General features: G+C 43.1%; 1 protein-coding gene across 2 annotated transcripts in view; it reads right to left on the minus strand.

The window, feature by feature from the left end:
• Window positions 1-214: 214 nt before the first annotated feature.
• The window catches only part of RNF126 (ring finger protein 126), a 29,546-nt gene continuing 6,783 nt past the window's right edge, over window positions 215-22,977 (minus strand). For both annotated transcript variants that reach the window (XM_034437661.3, XM_087894252.1), the window contains 8 exons: window positions 16,727-16,785; window positions 13,339-13,402; window positions 11,967-12,211; window positions 10,107-10,175; window positions 9,754-9,823; window positions 7,791-7,884; window positions 4,918-5,033; window positions 215-1,304 (listed from right to left, as the gene is read on the minus strand). In XM_034437661.3, coding sequence (XP_034293552.1) covers window positions 1,143-1,304; window positions 4,918-5,033; window positions 7,791-7,884; window positions 9,754-9,823; window positions 10,107-10,175; window positions 11,967-12,211; window positions 13,339-13,402; window positions 16,727-16,785 — 879 coding nt within the window. In that variant the 3' untranslated portion in view covers window positions 215-1,142. The remainder of the gene's footprint in view (window positions 1,305-4,917; window positions 5,034-7,790; window positions 7,885-9,753; window positions 9,824-10,106; window positions 10,176-11,966; window positions 12,212-13,338; window positions 13,403-16,726; window positions 16,786-22,977) is intronic.

Here is a 22,977-nt window from a genome sequence, read left to right on the forward strand (position 1 = left end):
GAAAATGCTGATTTCTCAAAAAGAACTAGGAAATGAATTGGCCGCTGCTTACTTCTTCCAAGATTTCTTTCAACATCTCAGTTGAACCCTAGTTGCTTCCCACTCTTTTTTTTTTTTAGAGCTCCCCCCACCCTCAGGTATTCCATCAAACAAGCGCCTTTTTTTGCTTCATCTCATCTTCTCCTGAAGGCACAAACCCAGATGCATCACAGGCTAGAGCTGAAATGTCCATTTATTTAACAGCAGTAATAATTTAAAATTATAAAAACCCCTTTCTCGGTATCGACTTGTCAAAAAGGGCGGTGTTAGTAACAGGGGAGGGTGGGCGGGGGGCGAGGGAAGGAGGGAGGAACTGTGCAGAGTCGGGAAGTAGCTCTGATTGTTAAATTCGCTTCCCGCTCTTCCTCTTCTTCCTCCCCGCTCCCCCTTCGTTGCTGGTGCCTAAAGGAAAGAGCCTCACCAGCTCCTCCAGCAGCAGAAAATCCACAGAGGGAAAAAGAGGGGAAGGAAAGAAGGATCTCTATTACATTTCTACTTTCGAAGGTCGGTATCATCAGTTCTTAAAAGAGAGCTGATGGCAGGACGGGGCAGTGGGGCAAAAAACAAAAACGAAAAAAAAAAAAACATCGTCAAAATTATATTTAAAAAAATAATAATAATAGAGAGAAAGGGATAGACAATCCATTTTAGAACGCCCCCTTTGGAACTCTGATCTCCCTTAAAATCCAGTGCTTGTTCGCGTTCCGACTCCCTGCCACTCGTCACACGGCGCGGCTGGGCCGGTTTTAAGAGTCCGCACAGCAGCAGAGTTGAGAGAGGAGGTTCTTCCCCCACCCCGCCCCGCATTGTCCCTTGAGAGAATGCAAGATTGAACACCAAACATTGGGGCGGGACGTGGGAGGTTGGGGGGGGCAGGAGGGAAGAGAGCAGGAAGTCAAGAGGGTCTTGAAGTTATGATGGTTGAGGGGAAGTGTGTGGAGATTCCCATTCCCAGCCCTCCCCACGGCTCTGTACTGGACGTTTCCCCACCCCACAGATTTCCCCCTGGTGGTGGTGGTGGGGAGAAGCATGGAAGGGCTATGACATTAGAAAAAGAGCATGAGAGTGGCGACATTTTTTTTTTTGCTTGTTTTTTTAAAGATTCATGAGTTGTTTGCGGAGTTTTCGTTACTTGGTGAACTGGAGGAAGAAGAGGAGGAGGAAGATGACGAGGAGGAAGCAAAATTCATTGCGGAGAGTCCAGGTGGATTTGTGGCTGTGTTCTGCCCGCTTAAACTTTTCCGACACACTGGGCAGGTGTCATGCTGGGGAAGCGGGTGGAGACAAAAAAAAAAGAAAGAGAGAGAGAGAGAGATATAGAGAGCAAAAATGTTAGAAAACAGGTATTTGGCCCATGTCTCGGTGCTTAAATACAGGCACTCCCCAACTTACGGCCATTCGTTTAGTGAACAGTGCTAAAAAGATGACTTCCAACTGGTCCTTGCACTTACAACGGTTAAAGCATCCCCGTGGCCACGTGATTCCCTTTTGCAACCTGACCAGCCAGCTTCCAAGAAGCAAATCAAGGGGGAAATTGGCAGGAAAGGTTGCCAGTTGTAGTCTTGCAATGCCTTGCTTAAACAACTGCAGTGATTTGCTTAATGACCGCAGCAAAAGAGGTTGTAAAATTGGCTGTGGTCAGCTTACTTAACAACAGCAGGGGTGAATGATGAATTCTCTGAATCTTATTGTGGCCGTCAAGTCAAAGACTACTCTAAATTCAGAAAAAGGCCTTGGAGCTCTTAAGGACAAACATAGCACAGGCAGACAAGCACTGTCTTCCTGCCTCTGCCCACCTTTGGAATTAATTCTAGTGCATTGCACTGCCCTCTTCTATAGTGTCCCTTTTATCCAACACGCCACACAGGGCCCTGGATCACAGTACAGTGGTACCTCGGTACTCGATTGCTTCAAAACTCATCAAATTTGGTACTGGATGCATTTTGATGTGAAAATCTTGTCCCAGTACTTGGTGTTTGTTTAGTACTCGGTACGCAGCTACAGGAAGAGAGGGGCGGCTGTGGAGAACAGACAGGAAGTTGGCCATGCTGGGAAGGCCACTGCAAAATGAGGGGGATGGCCACAGAGTGCAGACAGGAAGTAGGTCATACTGGGAAAGTCACTGCAAAATGAGGGGGATAGCCACAGAGGGCGGTGTTGTGGCCCCTCAGAGGCCTGTGTGGATTGTAGCTGATTCTGACAATGAGGAGGCTGGTGTGGTGTTGCGCCAGTAGCCTGTGCAGCTGGCACTCGAGTCAGACAATGAGGAGGCTGGAGAAGATGTGGTGCCAGAGGCAGGGATTCAGCCAGGGCCTTCAGAACCTCCAGAAGCTCCTTTAAGTGAAGAGGACGAAGAGGAGGAGCCTCTTCTCGATGCACGGGCGCGCAGAGCGGCCAAAAGGCAGGAGTGGCTCCTCAGGAGGAGGTCTCCTCGAGAATAAGGCTTGGGGCTAATTGGCCACTCCCTTAGCCTATTTAAGGAGGAACACTGACTGAAGCAATTTGTAGGGAACAACTTTAGTTCACTCTACTTCACGTCTGGATTCTCTGCAAATTGCTTCTGGGCTTTCTGTCAACCTTAGTAAGATTACTTTATCTTTGGTTTCTTGTAGGCTGTTAAGAAAGTTTATTAACAGCCTTTGTTTTGAAAAAGACTGAGTTATTTTAGTAAATTAAGTTTTGTACAAACTTTGTGTGTGCTGTGTTCTTTGGGGTCCATAGCTGGGGCAGAACAGGCGGACAGGAAGTAGGTCATGGTGGGAAAGTCACTGCAAAATGAGGGGGATGGCCACAGAGGGCGGACAGGAAGTTGGCCATGCTGGGAAGGTCACTGACATAGGAAAAGGCACAGACAGAAAGTTCTTCCTGGCTGAAACAATGGGTTAGGTGGCAAGTCATGTGGTTTGTTTAGGACTCATCGCACCTCTCAGAATCAGTTCACACCGAGTACCGAGATACCACTGTATTTCCATTGATGGGAGTTTGTCATTGAGTCAGAGTCTACTTTGAATGGGTCCTTCAACAGTTAAGAATTTCGGGGGAGAAAAAATAAAAATGGGTGATGGAGAGGGAAAAGCTGAGACGCTGGAAATAAACACAGGGCCTATGCAGATGGTATTCCTGGGAGGGAAAAATAAAAGGAAAGCACATTTGATAAAAATTAAGAAAATGTGGGCTCGACAGGGCAATGCAACACTTCAAAGGCAGATGTGCTTCAGAGCAGGGGTCTCCAACCTTGGCAACTTTAAGACTTTAAACTTTAAACTTTGCTGGCTGAGGAATTCTGGGAGTTGAAGTCCACAAGTCTTAAAGCTGCCAAGGTTTGGAGACCCCTGCTTCAGAGCATCTACAGGAGCAAATGTGGTCCCCCGTCTACGACTCCTTTAAAAAAAAAACAGTGTCTTTTCCCAAATTGTGTGGGAACCTGGACTAGGCTATCCTGAGCAAACTCGCAGTGCAATCAAAGGAAAATATTGTTTGGTTTGTCATACAACTGCAGAGTGGGATTAGTGAACCCCGCAGAGCAAAACTGCCAACAGAACAAAACCGCCTCTCGAAATTGCTGGAGGCATTTAACGGAGGCTGAAGAGCCATCTGTGTGTGTGTGGGGGGGGGACTACGCTACTGACAGTTTGATGAAATAGTCTCTAACTCCCTAATTCTAATTCGACACTAATTCCAGTATAACTCTGTGACAAGGGATCTGTTCCCCCCCCCCCAAATCCCGATCTTCAAAAAGATGATCAAAAACTCATCAGTTTTAAATGGACTTAACTGAGACTGATTTATCTTGCATGCTGTAAGCTGTTAATGCCTGGCCTTGAGACTGACTTTTCAATTACAAGCTTTGGGAATTATTGGATTTTAAAAATGACTTTCAAGGGCTGCATATTGTTTTCCAGAAAGGATTTTCACTAAAAAAAAAAAAAAAAAAAGGGGGGGGGGACACGCACGTTTTATTGCAGGAACAAGCCCTTAAAAAGAAAGTGTTAGGCTTCTAAGGGAACAGGGAATCTAGCAGAAGCCTCACTGGAGGAAAGGTTGCACCTTCAGAGAAGCTTTTTAAAACATTCAAAATCAAAGGCATATGCCTCTCTCTTGGTTTTGTTTAAAGCTAAACCAATTGTTCCGCTGAAAAACCAATGATCTTGTGTCAATTGTTGAAGAATGAGGCAGGAAGACAGCATATAAGTCACCGACCAAACCCTGCCCCCTCTTGCTAAACAAATCTTATCTTAAAAGCAGGGCTGGGCTTCAAAAATTTTAGCAAGGGGTTCTCTGTCCGGTTGCTGGCTGGGCGTGGCCATGGTGGGCGTAGCCTAGTTGGCCTCCTGCACCACGGTGGTGTGTGTGTTTTTGCCCTCCCCGGGCTCCGGAGGCTTTTCTCGAACCTCCGGGAGGGCGAAAACGGCCTCCCCAGGCTCTGGAGGCCCTCTGGAGGCCAGAAACGGGCCCATTTCTAGCCTTCCCAATCATCCTGCTTTTTGCCCTCCCCAAGCCTCCATGCGCGCCCTGCACTTACCTGTATCCAAAACGGGCTGTGTAGGGACTCCTGGGAGGGGCAGGGCAGGTGGGGCCAGCCAGGAGTGGGATTTGGGGGTTCTCCAAACTGCACAGAATCTTAGCTAGAGGTTCTCCCGAACCCCTGCGAACCCCCAGCATCCCACCCCTGCTTAAAAGTCCTCTCTTCCCCTATTCAGTCTCCAAAGACATCTATTATTCTCCGTCACTATTCAAAAATGTCTGAATCACAGCAGGCCAAAGGAAACAAGGCTCCCATTGGGGCCGCTGGTGGATTGTCTCCAGCCTCCCCAAAGCAGCAGCGGACATGGGATGCTCTCTGCTCAAGTCCCTCCATGACTCTCCCTGACAGCTCACCTGTTCCAGCCACGGGACTATGCAGCCATCATGGAAGAGGTGATTGCAGGGTAATTGTCGCACGCTCTCGCCAACTTCATAATCTTCCTTACAGACGGGACATTCCAGTCCCGAAACTACAATTGGGAAAAGAAAAAAAAAAAGAGAGAGAGAGAGAGGAATGAACTAGAGCTGAGTTGTTCATCCCCGTTACAGGTAGTCCTTGTTTACTGACCACAACTGGGACCAGCAATTTTCTCATTAAGTGAAGCAGTGGCTAAGTGAAACCGCAACTGTGCTTATGATCTTATTTTAGCTTTCCTTTTTGCTTTACAGACACGGGAAGGATGTAAATGTAAGAATAGGTTGCAAAGTTACTTTTTCATTGTCACTGTAGTTGTGAATGGTTGCTAAACAAGGAATACCTGTAGAGGTAGTTCTCCACTTACAGCCATTTCTTTATTGACTGTTCAAAATTACAACGGCACTAAAAAGGAGTAGGTCCTTGCATTTATAACTGTTGCGACATCCCCACGTTCATATTATCAAAATTTGGGCGCTTGGCATCTGGCATGTATTTACGATGGCTATATCAACCAACACCTTTTCTGGGGTTTGATGAGCGTCGGCATAGGACGCATTAACCCGGCGTTCGGTTCATCCCGCAGCCCCAGTTCTGCTTGCCAAAAGTGGACCAGTAGGCATCTCGCGTTCCGTGGCCGACTCCACAACAGCGAGCCAGGCTTCTTAGCCATTTAAATCAGGAGTCTCCAACCTTGGCAACTTTAAGACTTGTGGACTTCAGCTCTCAGAATTCCTCAGCCAGCTTTGCAAAGGTTGGAGACCCCTGATTTAAAGTTGGAGAATAGGTTGAGATTGTTTCGGCCCCAAGGCCTCTAATCATTCGCTTGACCGCATAAAACAGTGGCAGCAAGCGCCAGCCATCCTGAGGGAACTTCAGAGGGAACCAGCTACTAGACAGTTTAATTCGTCTTTTGCCCCCTATACACAGGTCGGATGACTGATTTGTATGTCAGGACCACCATTTGCAAACTTCCCAGCCAGATTCTGAAAAGGAAAGGCAATGGAGGAAGCCAGATTCATTTAACAACCATGTGATTCATTCAATAACTGCAGTGATTCAGTGACTACTGTGACAAAAAAAGTTATAAAAATCAGGTGCGACTCACTTAACAACCCCCTTGCTTGGTAATGGATATTCTGGTCCCGTTTGTGGTCATAAGTCGAGGACTACCTGGATATTTAAAGCAGTTAATGGAGGGGAAAATCACAGAAACCAAGTGTTCTGGAGGATGAGGAAGGCAGAAGCAATTGGGATCTGTTAAGAATTTACTACCAGGTTCCCTAAACTTCCTTTTGTTACGCTACAACTAGGCCTCCACTTATGACCACAACTGAGCCCAAAATTTCCACTGCTAATCAAGACAGTTGTTAAGTGAGCTTTGCCCCATTTTACAACCTTTCTTGCCCCAGTTGTTAAGTGAATCACTGCAGCTGTTAAGTTAGCAACACGGTGGTTAAGTGAATCTGGCTTCCCCATTGACTTTGTTTGTCAGAAGGTCGCAGAAAGTGATCACATGACCCTGAGACACAGCAACAGTCATAAATACATGCCAGTTGCCAAGTGTCCGAATTTTGATCATGTGACCGTAGGGATGTTGCAAAGGTTGTTAAGTGTAAAAAACTATCACAAGTCACTTTTTTCAAGTGCCGTCATAATTTTGAACGGTCACGAAATGGTTGTACGGCAGGTGGAGAACTACCTGTCCATTGCTCTCAACCCACTGAAGGTATTTATGGTTCTACTTCTTTTCAGAAGTAGAGACACCGATCTTCTTCGATCCTTCAGCTTCATGTGCTAAACATAATACAGCACTGTAGTCAAAACAAGCAACACTCAGCTTGAGAAATATGCCCCTGTTCAATGCTATCCAGCCACCCCATTCCATCTGAATAGGAGAAGATTAAAGAGAATGAAAAGTGATTGTTTTGTAGATCCTTGGCAACAGAACAAAAGCCACAAACTTCTGTAGTTTTAAGAACAAGCTGAGATCGGTTCCAAGTTAATCTAGGGTAAGCCTAAGAAACCTTGCCTGTCTCTGGTTCCCAACCACAGGAAGGAATTAAAACTGCCAACCCTGAACCAGAGAATAAACCAAGGGGCAAAAGAAAAGGAGAAAAGCTGGCCAACAAAAACTACAATAAGACAGCAGAATTGGACCTGGATACCTTCGAGACCGACTTCTGCCACCAGTAGCCTCCCACCGGCCAGTTCGCTCCCACAGAGAGGGTCTCCTCAGGGTGCCATCGGCCAAATTATGTCGGCTGGCGACACCAGGGGGAGGGCCTTCTCTGTGGGAGCCCCTGCCCTTTGGAGTGAACTGCCCCCAGAAATTCGTAAAATCTCTGATCTCCGTGTATTTCGCTGGGCCCTCAAAACCTTGTTGTTCCGCTAGGCTGGGCTATCAATGTAAAGATTTTAATTGGTTTTAAATATGGGATTTTAAATTTGGGGTTTTATAATTGGGCCTACCATTTAATAATTTTAATTATTTTTAAATTTTGTCTGTCTTTGTGCTTTTAATCAGGCTGTACACCGTCCTGAGTCCTTTGGGAGAAGGGCGGTATAGAAATAAAATAAAATAAAATAAAATAAAATAAAATAAAATAAAATAAAATAAAATAAAATAAAATAAAATAAAATAAAATAAAATAAAATAAAATAAAATAAAATAAATAAATAAATAAGAATCTTTTAAAAATAATAATGCTATTCAAATGAAAATCTCTGATTAGATGATCCAGGTCTTTCTGAATATACTGGGGTGGGGGGTGGGGGTGGAAGAGAGGCAGAAAAATGAGTAAGCCCTTACCGACATGTTCCTCTGTTATATGAATGGTTGGAAGGGCCTGAATCTTCTCCTTGTCTGCAGGAGGCGGGCCGGTGTTTTCAAACTGATTCAGGAGCTGAAAGAAAATGAAAGGGTGACAAAAGAGGGAGAGACAGTCCCAATGCTGCTGCCAGATTGTGGCTGTAAATCAAGCTTGGAGCTCCCTGGAATCTCTCATCCAAGAATTACCTCAGGCCGAATCCTTCATAACTTCCTAGCCCAGAGAAGGACAGCCTGCTGAAATAAATTCAGGGTTAAAATTAATTCTTGTTAACAGGCTGTCCTTCCTCCTGCTTGCCCATCTGAGGGAAAATGTCTTAGCATCCCATTTGAAACCCCAGTATAAGCAGTCCATGTCTTAAAAAAAAAAAAAGACACACTCACCCACCCTGTCTTAGGCCTGGGTATCAGGATAACCAGGGTCAGCTAAATTTTCAGCCTCCTGTTAACGGCAGTGTAAGAGCAACCCTCCTTGCCTGTTGCGGCTACTTCCCCTCCCACCCAATAAAGATGGCGAGAGCAGCTAGGAGCCAGTTTGGAAGTCACAAACTTAAAAGCTCAGTTATGATAAAAAAAAAAAAACCCAACTGAGCTCCACAAGATGAGCCTGGACCTGCACTAGCCAGGGATGCTTGATCCTCCAATTTTCAGGCTAGGCTTCTGCTGCCTCATTCAAAGGCGCATCCACTCCACGGAGTGCCCCATACAAAGCCCAAGTTTTGGCTTCTTTAAACCAGTGTTTCTCAACCTTGGCAACTTTAAGATGGGTGGATTTCAACTCCCTGAATTCCCCAGCTGGCATGAAGTCCACCTATCTTAAAGTTGCTGAGAAACACTGCTTTAAACCATTTTTCAGAACAAGAACCCCACATGCTTAAAACCTCCCGTTCCCATCTGCTTTCTAACTCCAAATGTTTTATGGGAGACATGTACAGGGTTACCTCCAAATTATTATATATTAACCAAAGGATAGGATTATTAATAATGCAGGTAAGTCTTGACTTATGACCACAATTGAGCCCCAAATGTCTGTTGCTAAACGAGACAGTTAAATGAATTGTGCTCCCATTTTACGACTTTTCTTGCCACCGTTGTTAAGTGAATCGCTGCAGCTGTTACGGTAGTAACACGGTTGTTAAATAAATTTGCCTTCCCTATTGACTGCTTGTCAGAAGGTCCCACAAGGTGATCCCTTGTCCCTGGGACATTGCAACCTTCATAAATATGAGTCAGTTGCCGAGCATCCGGATTTTGATCATGTGACCACGGGGATGCTGCAATGGTCATAAGTACCAAAAATTGTCATTTTTTTTTCCAGTGCTGTTGTAGCTTCGAACAGTCACTAAAGGAATGGTTGTAAGTCAAAGACCACCTGTGATATTAAGCAAGGTATGGATACTTGGAAGGGTCTCACCTTGGTCATGTTTACAACTGTGGTATAGTTATACAGTTTTTATATACATTTGCTGTACAGACTAAGCTAGGCCCATTAGTAAACACTGTTTCCTCCCTGGTTTTAGGCCAGTGCCTGCACAAATCACATAAGCAGGATTTGTAGGCTACAGCCTTCTTCTGCTGTTGGCTTCCAGCACAAGTCTTGAGGTGGATTCTTCCCTAACATGGAGTTTCCCTTTACCTCAGAGGTCTTCAAACTTGGCAGCTTTAAGACTTGTGGACTTCAACTCCCAGAATTCTCCAGCCAGCATAGCTGGCTGGAGAATTCTGGGAGTTGAAGTCCACAAGTCTTAAAGCTGCCAGGTTTGAAGACCTCTGCTTTAGCTAATGGAATTTGAGCCTCCTAGAATTAAGCTGCATCTTGGTGGGAGCCCACAGAAGAGGACGTGAGAGTCCTAAGCTCTGAACCCTCCGTATGCCACCATTCTGCCCCCTCCCTTTCCCTGCCCCGCAAAAGGAAGAGATGTGCCCTACACACAGCCAGCTGTACCTGAGTAATAATGGCATCCAAGCCGTTGGCGCCCCAAGCGTAGTCCATGGGATTTGAATGCAAGACTCCCCTTTATAAATAGAAAGCACCAAAACAAAGAAAGGACAGGAGGAAAAGTTAAGCCTTCACTGGAACTGGCTGGACTGCCATAAGGCAGATGGTCAAGGTTTATTGACTTTGGAGGATTCTTAGAATAAGCCTAAGAATTCCATTTTTTAAAAAAAAAAAAGACGTGCGGACCCGACTCCCAAATTCCCCAGTCAGACAGAATTCTGGGAGTTGAAGTCCATACTTCTTCTTACAGTTGCTAAGGTTGAGATACATTGATCTAGAACATGCTCTGACCAACTCACCAAGGTCCTACTCCAAGGTTTGGTATCGTGGTTGGTGCTATAATTCCATTGACCAGCTGCTGGATAATTCTGCCAAAAGGAGAGAAAAAAGAAAAATGTTGAGGCATTCTGGAGCAGGGAGAAGAGAACTGCTGAATGAGCTCACGGTTTCCCAATTTCTGGTGATTGTTGTGGCCCGTCAGCGGCCTGTGCAGCTGGTAGCTGATTCCGACAGCGAGGAGGCTGGTGTGGTGCTGCGCCAGCAGCCTGTGCAGCTGGCACTCAAGTCAGACAATGAGGAGGCTGGAGAAGATGTGGTGCCAGAGGCGGGGATTCAGCCAGGGCCTTCAGAACCTCCAGAACCTTCCATAAGTGAAGAGGAAGAAGAGGAGGAGCCTCTTCTCGATGCACGGGCGCGCAGAGCTGCCAAAAGGCAGGAGTGGCTCCCCAGGAGGAGGTCTCCTCAAGACTAAGGCTTGGGGCTAATTGGCCACTCCCTTAGCCTATTTAAGGAGGAACGCTGACTGAAGCAATTTGCAGGGAACAACTTCGTTCACTCTCCTTCACATCCTGATCTTAGTTCTTTTATCGGTTTCCTGCAAATTGCTTCTGGGCTTTCTGCCAACCATAATAAGATTATGATTATTTATTCTTTGGATTCTTGTAGGCTGTTAAGAAAGTTAATTAACAGCCTTTGTTTGAAAAAGACTGATTTAATTTAGTAAACTAAGGTTTGTACAGACTTTGTGTGCTGTTTTCTTTGGGGTCTGTAGCTAGGACAGAACAGTAATGGAATATGTGGAATTTTAAGAGGATACTGGTAATCCTCAACTTATAACTGTAACTGAGCCTGGAATTACGGTTTTTAAATTGTGCCAGTCATTGAGTGGGTCATCATGTGACTGACCCAATTTTACATTTTCTGCATTAAGTAAATCATCATGGTCACTAAGTGAATTGGCAATTGTTAAGCAAAACACTGTTTGCAAAGTATGCTTTTTGCTTGAAACCGGAAGTAAATGCTGGTGGTTACATAACTGCAGGACATTGCAAATGACTGCAAATACGGACTGGTAGTCGAGCATCTAAAATGCAATCATGTGATCGCACGGGGGGGGCTGGTCGTTGGAACTTCGCTGGCTGCCTTCTTAACTACAATGGCCATGCTCCAGTGCAGGGTCAACCTTGGCAACTTTAAGACTTGTGGACCAGCTCCCAGAATTCCTCAGTCTCACACTGGCTGAAGAATTCTGGGAGTTGAAGTCCATAAGTCTTAAAGTTGCTAAGGTTGGAGAGGCCTGCTTTAGTGACCTCCAAATGTGTAGAAATCAGGGTCCAGGCATTTGCTCTGTGCGAAGATGTCTCTCCCCCCTTCGCAGTGTTTATTGCTTTTTATATAGTTTTTTACAAGCAAAAAAGGCAAACCAGCAAGTGTGTTTTAATTGGTAGAAACTATTCGCCCCCTCTTAAAGATGCCATCATCCTGGTGGAGAAGGCAGATAATGCAGATCAGAGCCAGAATGAGCATACAAGCAGGCAAGATTCATAGCATCAAGACAGTGTGCTGCTCTCAGCCTGACACATGACCTTTTACCCCTACACAAATGGTGGCTGGAGAAATGAGTAATGCCCAATTCTTCAACTCTAGAAGCACTGCAACTTAATTCTGTAATTGTACAAATACAACTTGGTGTGGCCCTTCCGATTTGTGGACAGCGCAGTTCCAACCAATTTGGTAGACACCAACACCCATAACTACTCTCCTCCTACATCCAAATTGAATCAGCAGCCACCAGTAACCAGGAATCCACTTCTATGGTTTTAAAATACCTATATTCAAAGAAGTGACTTGACCATCGGAGCTGGACAAACTGTCCTCACCCTTCTAATGTGGGGACTCCCTCATGTCTGCCAGCCGCCCGTCGTGCGGTGAAACGAGCCCGAGGTTGCCTGGCTCCATATCGGTGCCGAGACTGATGTTCCCTTTCCCGCCTGTTCTCAGCATCGCGGTTATCTTCTGTTTGTGTGTTGGACCCAAAGGCTGGGAACTCAAAACTGTCGTCGATTATCCCAAAGGCAAACTGGCCATAGCCCTGCGGGAGGGTGAAGAGGGGCTGATCCACATTCTAGAAAGGAAAGAGAAAGTGCCAGAGAAAAGGAAACTGCTTAGAAAAGAGGAAGATAACTTATGGAGATAGGCCAGAAGCCAGGACTGCCAGTGATGAGGGACGGGTAAGCTGACATCGTCCGACTATGGAATTAAAGTTCCCATAGTCCTTCACTATTATTCATCTTATCTGAAGCTTATGGAAGTTGATGGAAATGTCTGATCCAGGTACCTCTTTCTACTTTTCTGCCAGAATTTTGGATGCACATCATCACAGGCCGTCTCATCAAATGGCTGCCAAAGCAGAAAAGTGGCCCATTCAGAAAATGGCTGCCGGTCACAAAATATTCATTTACCAATTATTTTTTTCTCCGCCATCTTCTCTAGAACTCTCCTTAGCAACCTAACTTCCTTCCTCTGTTTCTTCTGCGTGGCTAAATATCGAAAACCCTGGGATAGATCCTCTAACCATTTCTATTTTCTAAGAATGCCAGTGAGGCCCAAAGGCATTCACAGAAATAAATATTATGCTAATGGCTCCTTCTCTGTAGGAGCTTTCGGTGTCACTCTTGAAATTTAAAGAAGGGATCTGATTGGGTGCCAAGTGAGGTGTCTGTGGGGCTAGTGGGGTCTACAGTCAGCAGCCTGTCTGCCTGAGCCTGAGCCAGAGTTGAAAGAACAGACCTTTCCAATCTGCAACGGATGGATGATTCATTATGCCTAGCAGCTTGGCTCCAGGGAATTGAGGACTTTTTGCTTGGTCTAATTCAAGTGTTTCCCAATCTTAGCAAGATTAAGATGTGTAGACTTCAACTCCCATAATTCCCCAGCCAGCAATGCTGGGAAGAAGTCCACAGACCTTAAAGGGAAAAAAATTGAGAAACAGTGGTCTAACTGAAGGGGATTCTAGATACTGCACTGAATTGTCAGCAGGCAAAAAAATTACCATCCATTGACCCTAATAGATACTCTCCATTTTTTTGTCAACTGCGGGAGGCTCTTTTAGGATTGGACCTGGAATCTCTCAAGAAAAAGGGGGAAGACATAAAGATCCTGGGTAAACCTTTGGCGGGTTTTTCTTAATTGTCTATCAATGTTATTTATACCTGTTTCACTGAATGGAGACTTTATTCATAAAGAACTCACCTCAAACGGATGTCTGGTCTGGTCACTGGTTGAGGCTGAGGAGCTGGACCCATTTTCAACATTTCTGGAAGAGTTTAAGGGGGGGAAAAAAAGCAAATTACTCAAGTACGATGAAAATTAGGATTCCTGAGAATGCTAGACAAGAACTACAGCCAGATAAGGGAAACTGTAGAGTTTTAGGTGCCTCTCTAAAAAAAAAAACACACAATATAGATGAAGTCTTTTTTTAAATAGTGACATCTATGTGTTTTCTTCTTGTTATCTGTTTTATACTTCTATTATTTAACTTTTGTTTGTCCTTTTTATTTCGTTGTTTATGGTTGTGAATGCCTAGAGTAGCCCCATGGCAAGATAGGTAGCAAATAGATGTAATAATAATAAAAAAATAATAATGAATAACTTGTGTTGGGTTTACGAGTGATAGAAACAATCTGTAACGGCGTTCTTTTGGGAAAAAGAAAAATTGCCAGTATTTATTCTTCTTGTTTTTCCTTCTACGCATATTTTTTTAATCTTTCCATTTCTTCTTCATTCAGTAACCACTACCTTTCATTTTTTTTTCTCAAATTCCCCCTTTCTCTTCAACTTCCTTGTCTTATGATTTCTTCTGCTTTTTAATAAGATGGTGAACCTGTGCAGTGGGACAGGAGGCTCAGCAGCACCTAGCACAATACTTATAAAAGATAAATGAGGCTGAGCTTTAAATTCCTTTTCAGGGCCCCACATATGCCAAATGTTCCTGGCAGAAAAAGAAATAACACTGCTGGATGAATCTTCTCTTCCCTGCTTTATGTATACTGCATGCTGTGTAATCCATTCAGAAGGAAACCCCTTCCTGCAAACAGGGAGATTTACTTTCAGTGACTTAATTATATTATTGTATCTTTTACAAGGTGTAAACTGCTCTAGCATACCTATTGTGAAGGATACAATAGACCCATTTTAATTAAATATATTTATCTACTTGTGAAAGGAAAGAGAAGCAGAAGAGTATCATTTATTTTACTGCAATCTGAAACCAGTAATCCCAGGGCCTTAACCAGGTTAAAACCTGAAACCATCCCAGCTAGGAGCAGAAGCTAATTTAAATGTCTGCAGCTTCCTTCCATATTCCCTCCTGAAATCCTTTCTGCCACCAACCTTAAGACATTTTTACCTCTTCTTCTTTTATCAGGTTTTTGCAACCATGCAGTCAAATTTTTAAAAAATGTGCTTTTGGCAACTTTTGAGCTGGCTTAATGTAGGAATGGTCCTAATGTAGAACTGGAACCACTGAATTTAACTAGAATAAATTCAAATCTGCTTTTATTTGAACAAGGAAATAAAACAAAAATAGTAGACAACAATGGTAATAGTTCTTGATTGAGAGCCTTGATATAAAATTTAATAGTGCCAGTGATCACACGGCAGAATGTAGAGTTTGTTAGAATTCGTAACAGCAGAGGAATTCACCAAAAATTCAGTAAGAATTCCAATAGATACAAACCCTTCCATGAAACTAACTCTAAAGGGGGAGAACAATGCATCTTTGTGATATAAGGGGAAAACCCCCCACAAAACTTTTGTGATATACAAGAAGATTTTGAAGAGATGAGTTTGCCAAACTTTCTGAACTGGTGGACACTTTTGAGAAGTTCTCACCTTCTGGGCTGATGACAGAAGCTACAAAATTCCACACCGAATCCTCCTATGTCCTTTTCTTTAGCAAAAACCTTGGGCAGCAATTTGAGAGTTTCTAACAAAGTCCACGAGGCCCTCAGGCATGCTTTAGAAATAAAGATTACATTGGGGGATGGTGTTTATCTTTGTAGCACACCTACTTCCCTTTCTTTAACTTTTAGTTTCTATTTTTGATGTAAGATTGGGACACAGTTCCTGAGGGAGATTAAAAGAGGTTATCTGAAGGCTTATTATGCCCCCAGGCACTACACTGGAAACCTCAACTCTAGTTGCAAAGTCCCAAAGGTGCTTTTCAAAAGAACTGAAGAAGCTTCTTGGACGTGAAGCGAAACATCTTCAAGGGGAAAAAAAAATCCCAAGAAAGCCCAGTTGCCTTTTGAAAAGCCCCTTTGGGACAACTATGAGAATCTCCATGGACAGCCAGTTGCAAAGCTATCACTAGGGCAGGTTTTATCATCACCATCCTTTCTAAAGAGAGGACATACCTGGAAAGCACGAGACTCCAGTGTAAAAAGGTATAAATATGGCCTTGATAAAAATATGCAGCAACTGTTAATAAAATATGAGCTTAGCCCAGGATATGGGAAAGTGTCAGAAAGAAACTCAAGGTTGCTCCACCTTGATTCTCTTTGGTCCAAGAGGGAAAGAAGGGGAAAACCTGTCAGACTATTAAGATTCTACAATGATAGCCTACATCAGGAGCGTTTTAGCATTTCTTATGCTTTATATCAGAGGGCTGATACCAAGGCCCAGTCATTTGTTGCGTTATGGATACAGGTAGTCCTTCACATATGACCATAATGGAATTTGCTCAGTAAGGTCATATGTCCTGATGGCCGCAATATGGGTCAGCCACCATATTTTATGATATTTTTGCGAATCACCACATTCATTAAACAAATCACACCACAGTTGTTAAGCAAACCAATGGCTCGGTATAGGTACAGTTTTGCTGAAAACCAGAAATAGCAGTTTTCAGTCATAAAATGCAGTCATGTGACAGCAGGACATACCTGTAAATGTGAACATATTGCTGGGCGCCCAAAGTTTGGTCACATGGCCATGGGGGGGGGGGGAAACCAACTGTTGGATGTTCGAATCCAGGTCATAAATCCCCTTTTGGGGGTCGGTCATAACTTTGAACGGTTGCTAAGCAACCAGCTGCAATTCGAGGACTACCCATATTAGGATCTAAACTGATCTTGGAAATTTAGCATTGCTTAAGCATATGACTTGCACCAGATATGAGTCAGCTAATGACGTTTAACCAGCTTTTGTGCCACTTCTTCCTTGATGTATGTCTAACAGAAACAAACTGAGGAAATAAGACTGTATCATGTCCAACTTCAGACAAAGGCGAAGATTCGTGAAGGCATCTGAGGGACGTGGGCCAGGAAGAACGGACAGAAATGCTGGGAAATGAACAATTTTTCCTTCCTGGACCGTGTGGCCATGGATGATGGAATCAGTCAGTTATTCTAGGGAAAAGAAGATTTTGGCTAAGGACCTTCATCGACTTTGCATATCTCCTAGATATGGGGAGTTTTCAACACAAAGAGACCAAACTTCTTATCCGCCAATCATATTGATCTATATGTGGATCCAACCCTTCACAGGTAGACAGAAAATAGTTATTAAAAAAACTTGCCAACGCCTGACCCACATACACATTTGTCATTTTCAAAAGTTTAAAAAAAAAGCTTGTTACCTTGGTTCTTCAGGCAGTTCTTCAATAAACCCAGATTCACACCTTGGGCAAATGTAATCCTACAGGAGGAAATGTTGTGTGAGAATGCTTTACGTTCAAAAATCCAGCAAGGAGCAAAAGATGGGAGATTGCCAGGATGTTCTCCGGCAAGAGCTCATCAGTCAACCACTGTCCAGACTTCAATGTTCCTCAATTCAACAGACCCGGCCTTGCCTCCCTTGGCAGCTAACTTTTCACGAATTAGAATCACTTATAGCAGTGTTTCTCAACACCGGCTGGCTGGGGAATTCTGGGAGTTGAAGTCCACTCATCTTAAAATGGCCAAGGTTGAGAAACACTGACTTACAGATTTCCTACCTCTTCACTCGGGCAGTGGTATAGGGTTTTTTTTGCACATTAAAAAAGCAAACGAGAACCCTCTATACTGAAAGGGGTTATTTTCTACCATACACAAGCAGAGATTTCCGTAGTGGATACTTGTCTCACATGCAAAATTATATTCCCAAGGATAAAGAGGAGAAGCAAAGCTGAGTTCAAGTACAGATAGTCCTGTAATAGTAGCAAGTCGAGAACTACTTGTACCTCTTAAAAATAATTACATATGAAGGAGAAAGCACTGGATTGTCTTGTCTTACTAAGGTGATCTAGCATTTTTTTCCTGAATACAGAGTGTTAAAAGCTGGGAGAAGCTGCATGCTTGCCTGGCAACAGCAGACTGGTATTCTGAAGAACCTGATTTATCACAACAAGCTGCCTGCCAGAGCAGGTGTTCCCCAACCTTCCTGGGATGAACTTCCAGGAATGCATTTTGGAAACTTGCATCTGAACTTGCAGGAATGCATTGTGGGCATTCCTGCAAAATGGCTATCGGGGACACAATGTATATTCACAATATGGCAGCTGTTACTTGGAAACCGCTTCTGGACTTTGTGCGCAAGACACATAAAAATGAATCCTCGATGCTGGGTTTTGCTGATTAATATAGTTATTTGATACAGAAATAGCTAGTACTTGTTAAGTTGGTAAAGTAAAAATGCTGAGGCTGTAATTTTATTCCGTGATTTATTGCGCTAAAAAAAGCTGGATTTCCCCCGCCCCCCCCACACACCTTTCCTCATGTACTTACACCTTCCTTCCCCTTCTCCACTTTCTATTATCTGTATTGTCTTCTGTATTTTATATGATAATTTTAAATTCTTGAACAACCCCCCCCCAAATGCTAGCTATTGGGGACAGGAGGGCTGACTTGTCAAAACATTCCATCCAGCACCCAGAGCCAATCTGCACCTGGTTGGCTATGTCCGCCAGCAAATATGGTTTAATTACTCCACAAAATGAATGCTTTATGGGCTTTTTGGTGAAAAATGATAAAAATGAACTGATGATTGATGGATCTGATGGTTGGAAAGGAAAAAATATGAGAAGAAGGGAATAACTTGGTAACTGTACAGAAAGTGGATAGAAGATTTATTAGAAGATAAAAGAGCCTTGGTGGTGCAGCAGACTAAGTGCTGTTATGTAGCACTTAGCTGCCAGCTGCCTGCAATTAGTGCGAGTTCAAATCTCACCAGGCTCAAGGTTGACTCAGCCTTCTATCCTTCCGAGGTAGGTAAATTGAGGACCCGGATTGCGGGGGCAATAAGCTGACTTTGTAGAAACACCGCTTATGGGGGGGCCAAAAGCCCTAATAAGCAGGTATATTCAAAAGTATGAAGGCTATTGCTATAAGTGCATTGTAAGCCGCCATGAGTCTTCGGAGGAGGGCGGCATATAAATTGTACTAATAAATAAATAAATAAATAAGATGATAAATTTATTTTAAAGATTCGTGTACAAAGGCCACTTCTTTATACTTTGTTTCTTTTCTTTTTTCCTATTCACCACTTTCATTATTCATATTTTTTTCTTAAAATTGTAACATTTTTACTATTGTATAAAATTCCTCAATAAAAACAATTTTTTGTAAAAGATTATTACGTAAAACTAGGCTTGGAATTTGCAGCCTCCAAAGAAGCTAGGATTTGTAGACTAAACACTAACCTTAGTTTACAATCCCTTGGAAGTACAAAGCTAGGGATCTTGGCTTAGATAAAATAATCAGCTTCCTTTTCCTAACTAGCTTACTTTACCCTTCATCCTCTGGCCGAAACAACTGGGCTGCAAAGTAACCAGCAGTCCATTCTTTCCTGGTAAGCCAGTTTCCTTTAGAACCCAACTTCCTATTGTGTCCAAATGCAACAATATTGCACCAAGGAGCCTTGGTGGTGCAGCGGACTAAAGTGCTGTTAAGTAGCACTTAGCTGCCAGCTGCCTTCAATTACTGCGAGTTCAAATCTCACCAGGCTCAAGGTTGACTCAGCCTTCCATCCTTCCGAGATAGGTAAAATGAGCACCCGGATTGTGGGGGCAATAAGCTGACTGTATAAAAAAGAACACCGCTTAGGGGGCCCCGAAAGCCCTACTAAGCAGGTATATACAAAAGTATGAAGGCTATTGCTTAACACATTGTAAGCCGCCCTGAGTCTCCAGAGAAGGGCGGCATATAAATCGAACCAATAAACAATAATAATAATAATAATAATATGATCACTATTCATAGGTATCCAGAGCTCATTCTTATCCTGCCTTTGGAATAAGTACTTGGCTGTTTGATTTCTTTAACTAAGGCACCAATTTACTTTGCTCTCCATAGACATGTAGCTATGTATACCTTGCCCACTTGGGACTGGACTACCCAGCTGACTAAATTCCCTGTGATGGTGTTTTTTCCACAATGTTTAAGACAACTTTTTTTTTATCTCCTGGGAGCTCTCCAGACAGACAGATGGACCTCAACTCCCAGAATTCTTAGCAGCCCTCATGTATTTGAAGGGCGCCATCTTGGGAAAAGGTGTTCCCAGGCAGGGTGGATTTGATTTAAATCAAGTCGATTTACATCATGATTTAAATCATGATTTAAATCACTAGTAAAAAGGCTTGATTTAAATCAACTCGATTTAAATCATAATTTTTAAAGAGCAACTGTCATCTCTGCTACTCCTTTGACCCACTGTTGACTCACCGATAGTCCCAGTGTTGCAGAATATACAGCCTCATGCTACATAACTAAGCTCCATTTCATGCTGAATAAACTAAATTATTTATGTATCTTAAATAGAAAACTATCTTACGATAGATTTTTACCCCAAAAGTTTTTTTATTAAAATAAATTCAATAAAAATCAAAAAAATCTGATTTGAATAAAAAAATCCAATTTAAATCAAAAAAATCCGATTTAAATCAAAAAAATCTGATTTTTTTTTTATTTTTTAAAAAAAATCATTGATTTTTATCCACCCTGTTCCCAAGTGATCATGAACCAGGAGAGCTCTCTGAGTAGGCAAAATCCAAGTTAGGGCTTGTACTCCGAGTGTGGTTTATATTTATAATAATAACAGTGAGAAGACAGGTTAATAACAATGACAACTAAAAAAAACAAGCAAGGTGGTAAGTCTTTACCAACATTCTTCAAGTCTGATGTGGCAAAGGTTTGGCTCGGTGATGACAGAATACTTAACAGGTTGCCAGGAACCACAGGACGGTGAGGGATTTAAGGGGAGAAGTAACCAAACAGCTCCAGCAAAGCAGGCTTTGGGCCCACAGCTGTCTCTGTGACACAAAGTCCGTGGCTACTCAGGATTACACGAATAAATAGACAGGGTGCGAAAGTGGTAAGCTGTTTGGCTACAATTAAGAACTAAACTCTGAATAGGCGGTGAGGGCAGCAGAAAGACAGTCTGCTTGGGGAAACTAGTTTGCCCGGATTGAACATGTTTCCTTAACGAATAGAGGATGTTAAGGATGATATGTGCAAGATTCGCTCTGCATGCTAAGGTACGGATTGCATTAACCACAGTTTGCCACACAAGTCATAAGTGTCTCTATTTGCAGATAAATTATAAAACAGGGCTTAAAACAAATCTGATTCAAACAAGACACTTGACTAAAACCAAGCAAGCTGTGTTATAATTCGCCACAACAATCAGCGTGTGGTGCGATTTATATAGTGATAAATCATGATTTATTTAACTATGGTTACCACTTGAGCACTTTATGGAAAAGTGACAGGGGAGAAACCCAATCTCTAAATGGGTGGATAGGTGAATGCAAGAGGCAAACTATTCCCAAACCATGACCTATAACTGGCTGAGTTTTAGCAATATGTTAATCCAACATTAACATATTGGATGTTAATGTTGGATTAGGTCAATGATATACTTTGTATATCATTAACCTAATCTTTTTAAACATTTGATACTCACAACAAGATATAAGCCATTTTGCACTTTGCCTAGCTAGGATGACATTTTGTGCAGGGTGACAATATGGGTTATTTGTTTTGGGGTTAGTGTGATATATTAACCCATTCAAATAAAGTATCCAAGGTTTATAAACCATAACCAACAGATTTAAACACGTTAAATAGAAATCTAGCAAACAGTAAAATTGTTTGACTTTAGAGTGCAAGACACAAACTGGATTCCTACACCACTGTCTGCAATTGGATGAGTTTTAGCAAGACATTAATCCAAGCTAAGCAAACATCACAGCATAGTGTGAAGTGCGAATCCACTTACACACTGAATGAAGAGGTCACATATTGGGTTAATCTTTAGTATTATAACCTGTTATATTACAATCTGAAGACGCTTCAGTTTAGATTCCTGCACTAAGTTGAAGATTCGGTTCAAGGGTCCAGTGATCCATTTCGGCTCTAGAATTCTATGGTTCAGCATATTTAATGAATTTATCCATTGCACTGCAGTTTGCAAACCATTATATTATTTAGCATGCTTTGTTAACCAGATCATGGACTCAAATACATACAGGTTGGCTAGCATTCTCAGATATCAAAGGTTAGTCATATTTTCAGTATCTGCTCTGAGGCTAAGTTGATGTCCTTGGAAGAAAAATAAAGTTATTCTCTACATTTTAGGGTCCCTCCCCCCATTTTTTAAAGGATGTGATATTTAGAAAGAATGTGCTTGTCCTTAAACCAGTATTTCTTACCCTTTCTAACTTTTAAGATGTGTTAACTTCAACTCCCAGAATTCTTCAACCAGCTATGGAATGAAGGGAATTCTAAGAATTGAAGTCCATACATACGTTTTAAAGTGGCCAACATTGAGAAATGTTGTTTTTAAAAAAACAAAAACAAATGCCAGTCCTTCACTCAATTGCTGCCTCAAGATGTGGTGATGGCTACCATTAAATGTGGTTTCAAAAATGATGAGATGGATGCCGGGAAGTAGAAAATAGCTTATAATAGCTATATACAAATTCATGTTTCAGAGACAGCTTCCAGATAGCAGGTGTCAGGGACTACAGAAGAAGTAGACTAATGTCCCAAAACATACCGTGTTTCCCCGAAAATAAGACCCTGTCTTATATTTTTTTTGAACCCCGAAATAAGCGCTTGGCCTTATTTTCGAGGTTTTATTATTTTGGGGCATGTGGAGCAAGACGGGGCTCCTCTTGAGTCTTACTTGATTTCCAGCTCTGTCTCCCTAACCCTAACCAGAGGAAATGGCGGGGACCGGCTGTACATGCATTTAAATATTTTCGGGGAGGGCTTATTTTCGGGGGGCTTATTTTAGCGCATGCGCTCAAAAGCCCGATTGGGCTTATTATCCGGGAAGGTCTTATTTTCAGGGAAACAGGGTATTAGTGGGATGTCTGAAGGCATCTAACTGGCCAAAGTGAAAGTAGAATGAACCACGGATCCCATGCAACACTGAACTAGTAGTTGCAGCTTTGGGCCTTTTGGTTCCAAGCACCATGTTGGGCAAGGCGCTTTCCTAGGAAAAATTCCAGGGCCGGCTTTGCTACATGAAAATTCATCCGGAACACTTCCACCAGGGCCTCCTTCCCTGAAGGCTGATCCGCCAGTTGCGTCCCTTTCTGGATCGGGACTCGTTACGCACAGTCACTCATGCCCTCGTCACCTCTCATCTGGACTATTGTAATGCTCTCTACATGGGGCTCCCCTTGAGGTGCACCCGGAGGCTCCAACTGGCGCAGAGTGCGGCCGCGCGGGTGGTTATGGGAGCAACATGGAGCTCCCATGTAACACCTCTCCTGCGCGAGCTGCACTGGCTCCCGGTGGTCTTCCGGGTGCGCTTCAAGGTTCTGGTTACCACCTTTAAAGCACTCCATGGCTTAGGACCTGGTTATCTACGGGACCGCCTACTACCACCAACAGCCTCCCACCG

The sequence above is a fragment of the Pantherophis guttatus genome, chromosome 1 (assembly GCF_059756535.1).
Source record: "Pantherophis guttatus breed Tessera chromosome 1, ASM5975653v1, whole genome shotgun sequence".
Lineage (NCBI taxonomy): Eukaryota > Metazoa > Chordata > Lepidosauria > Squamata > Colubridae > Pantherophis > Pantherophis guttatus.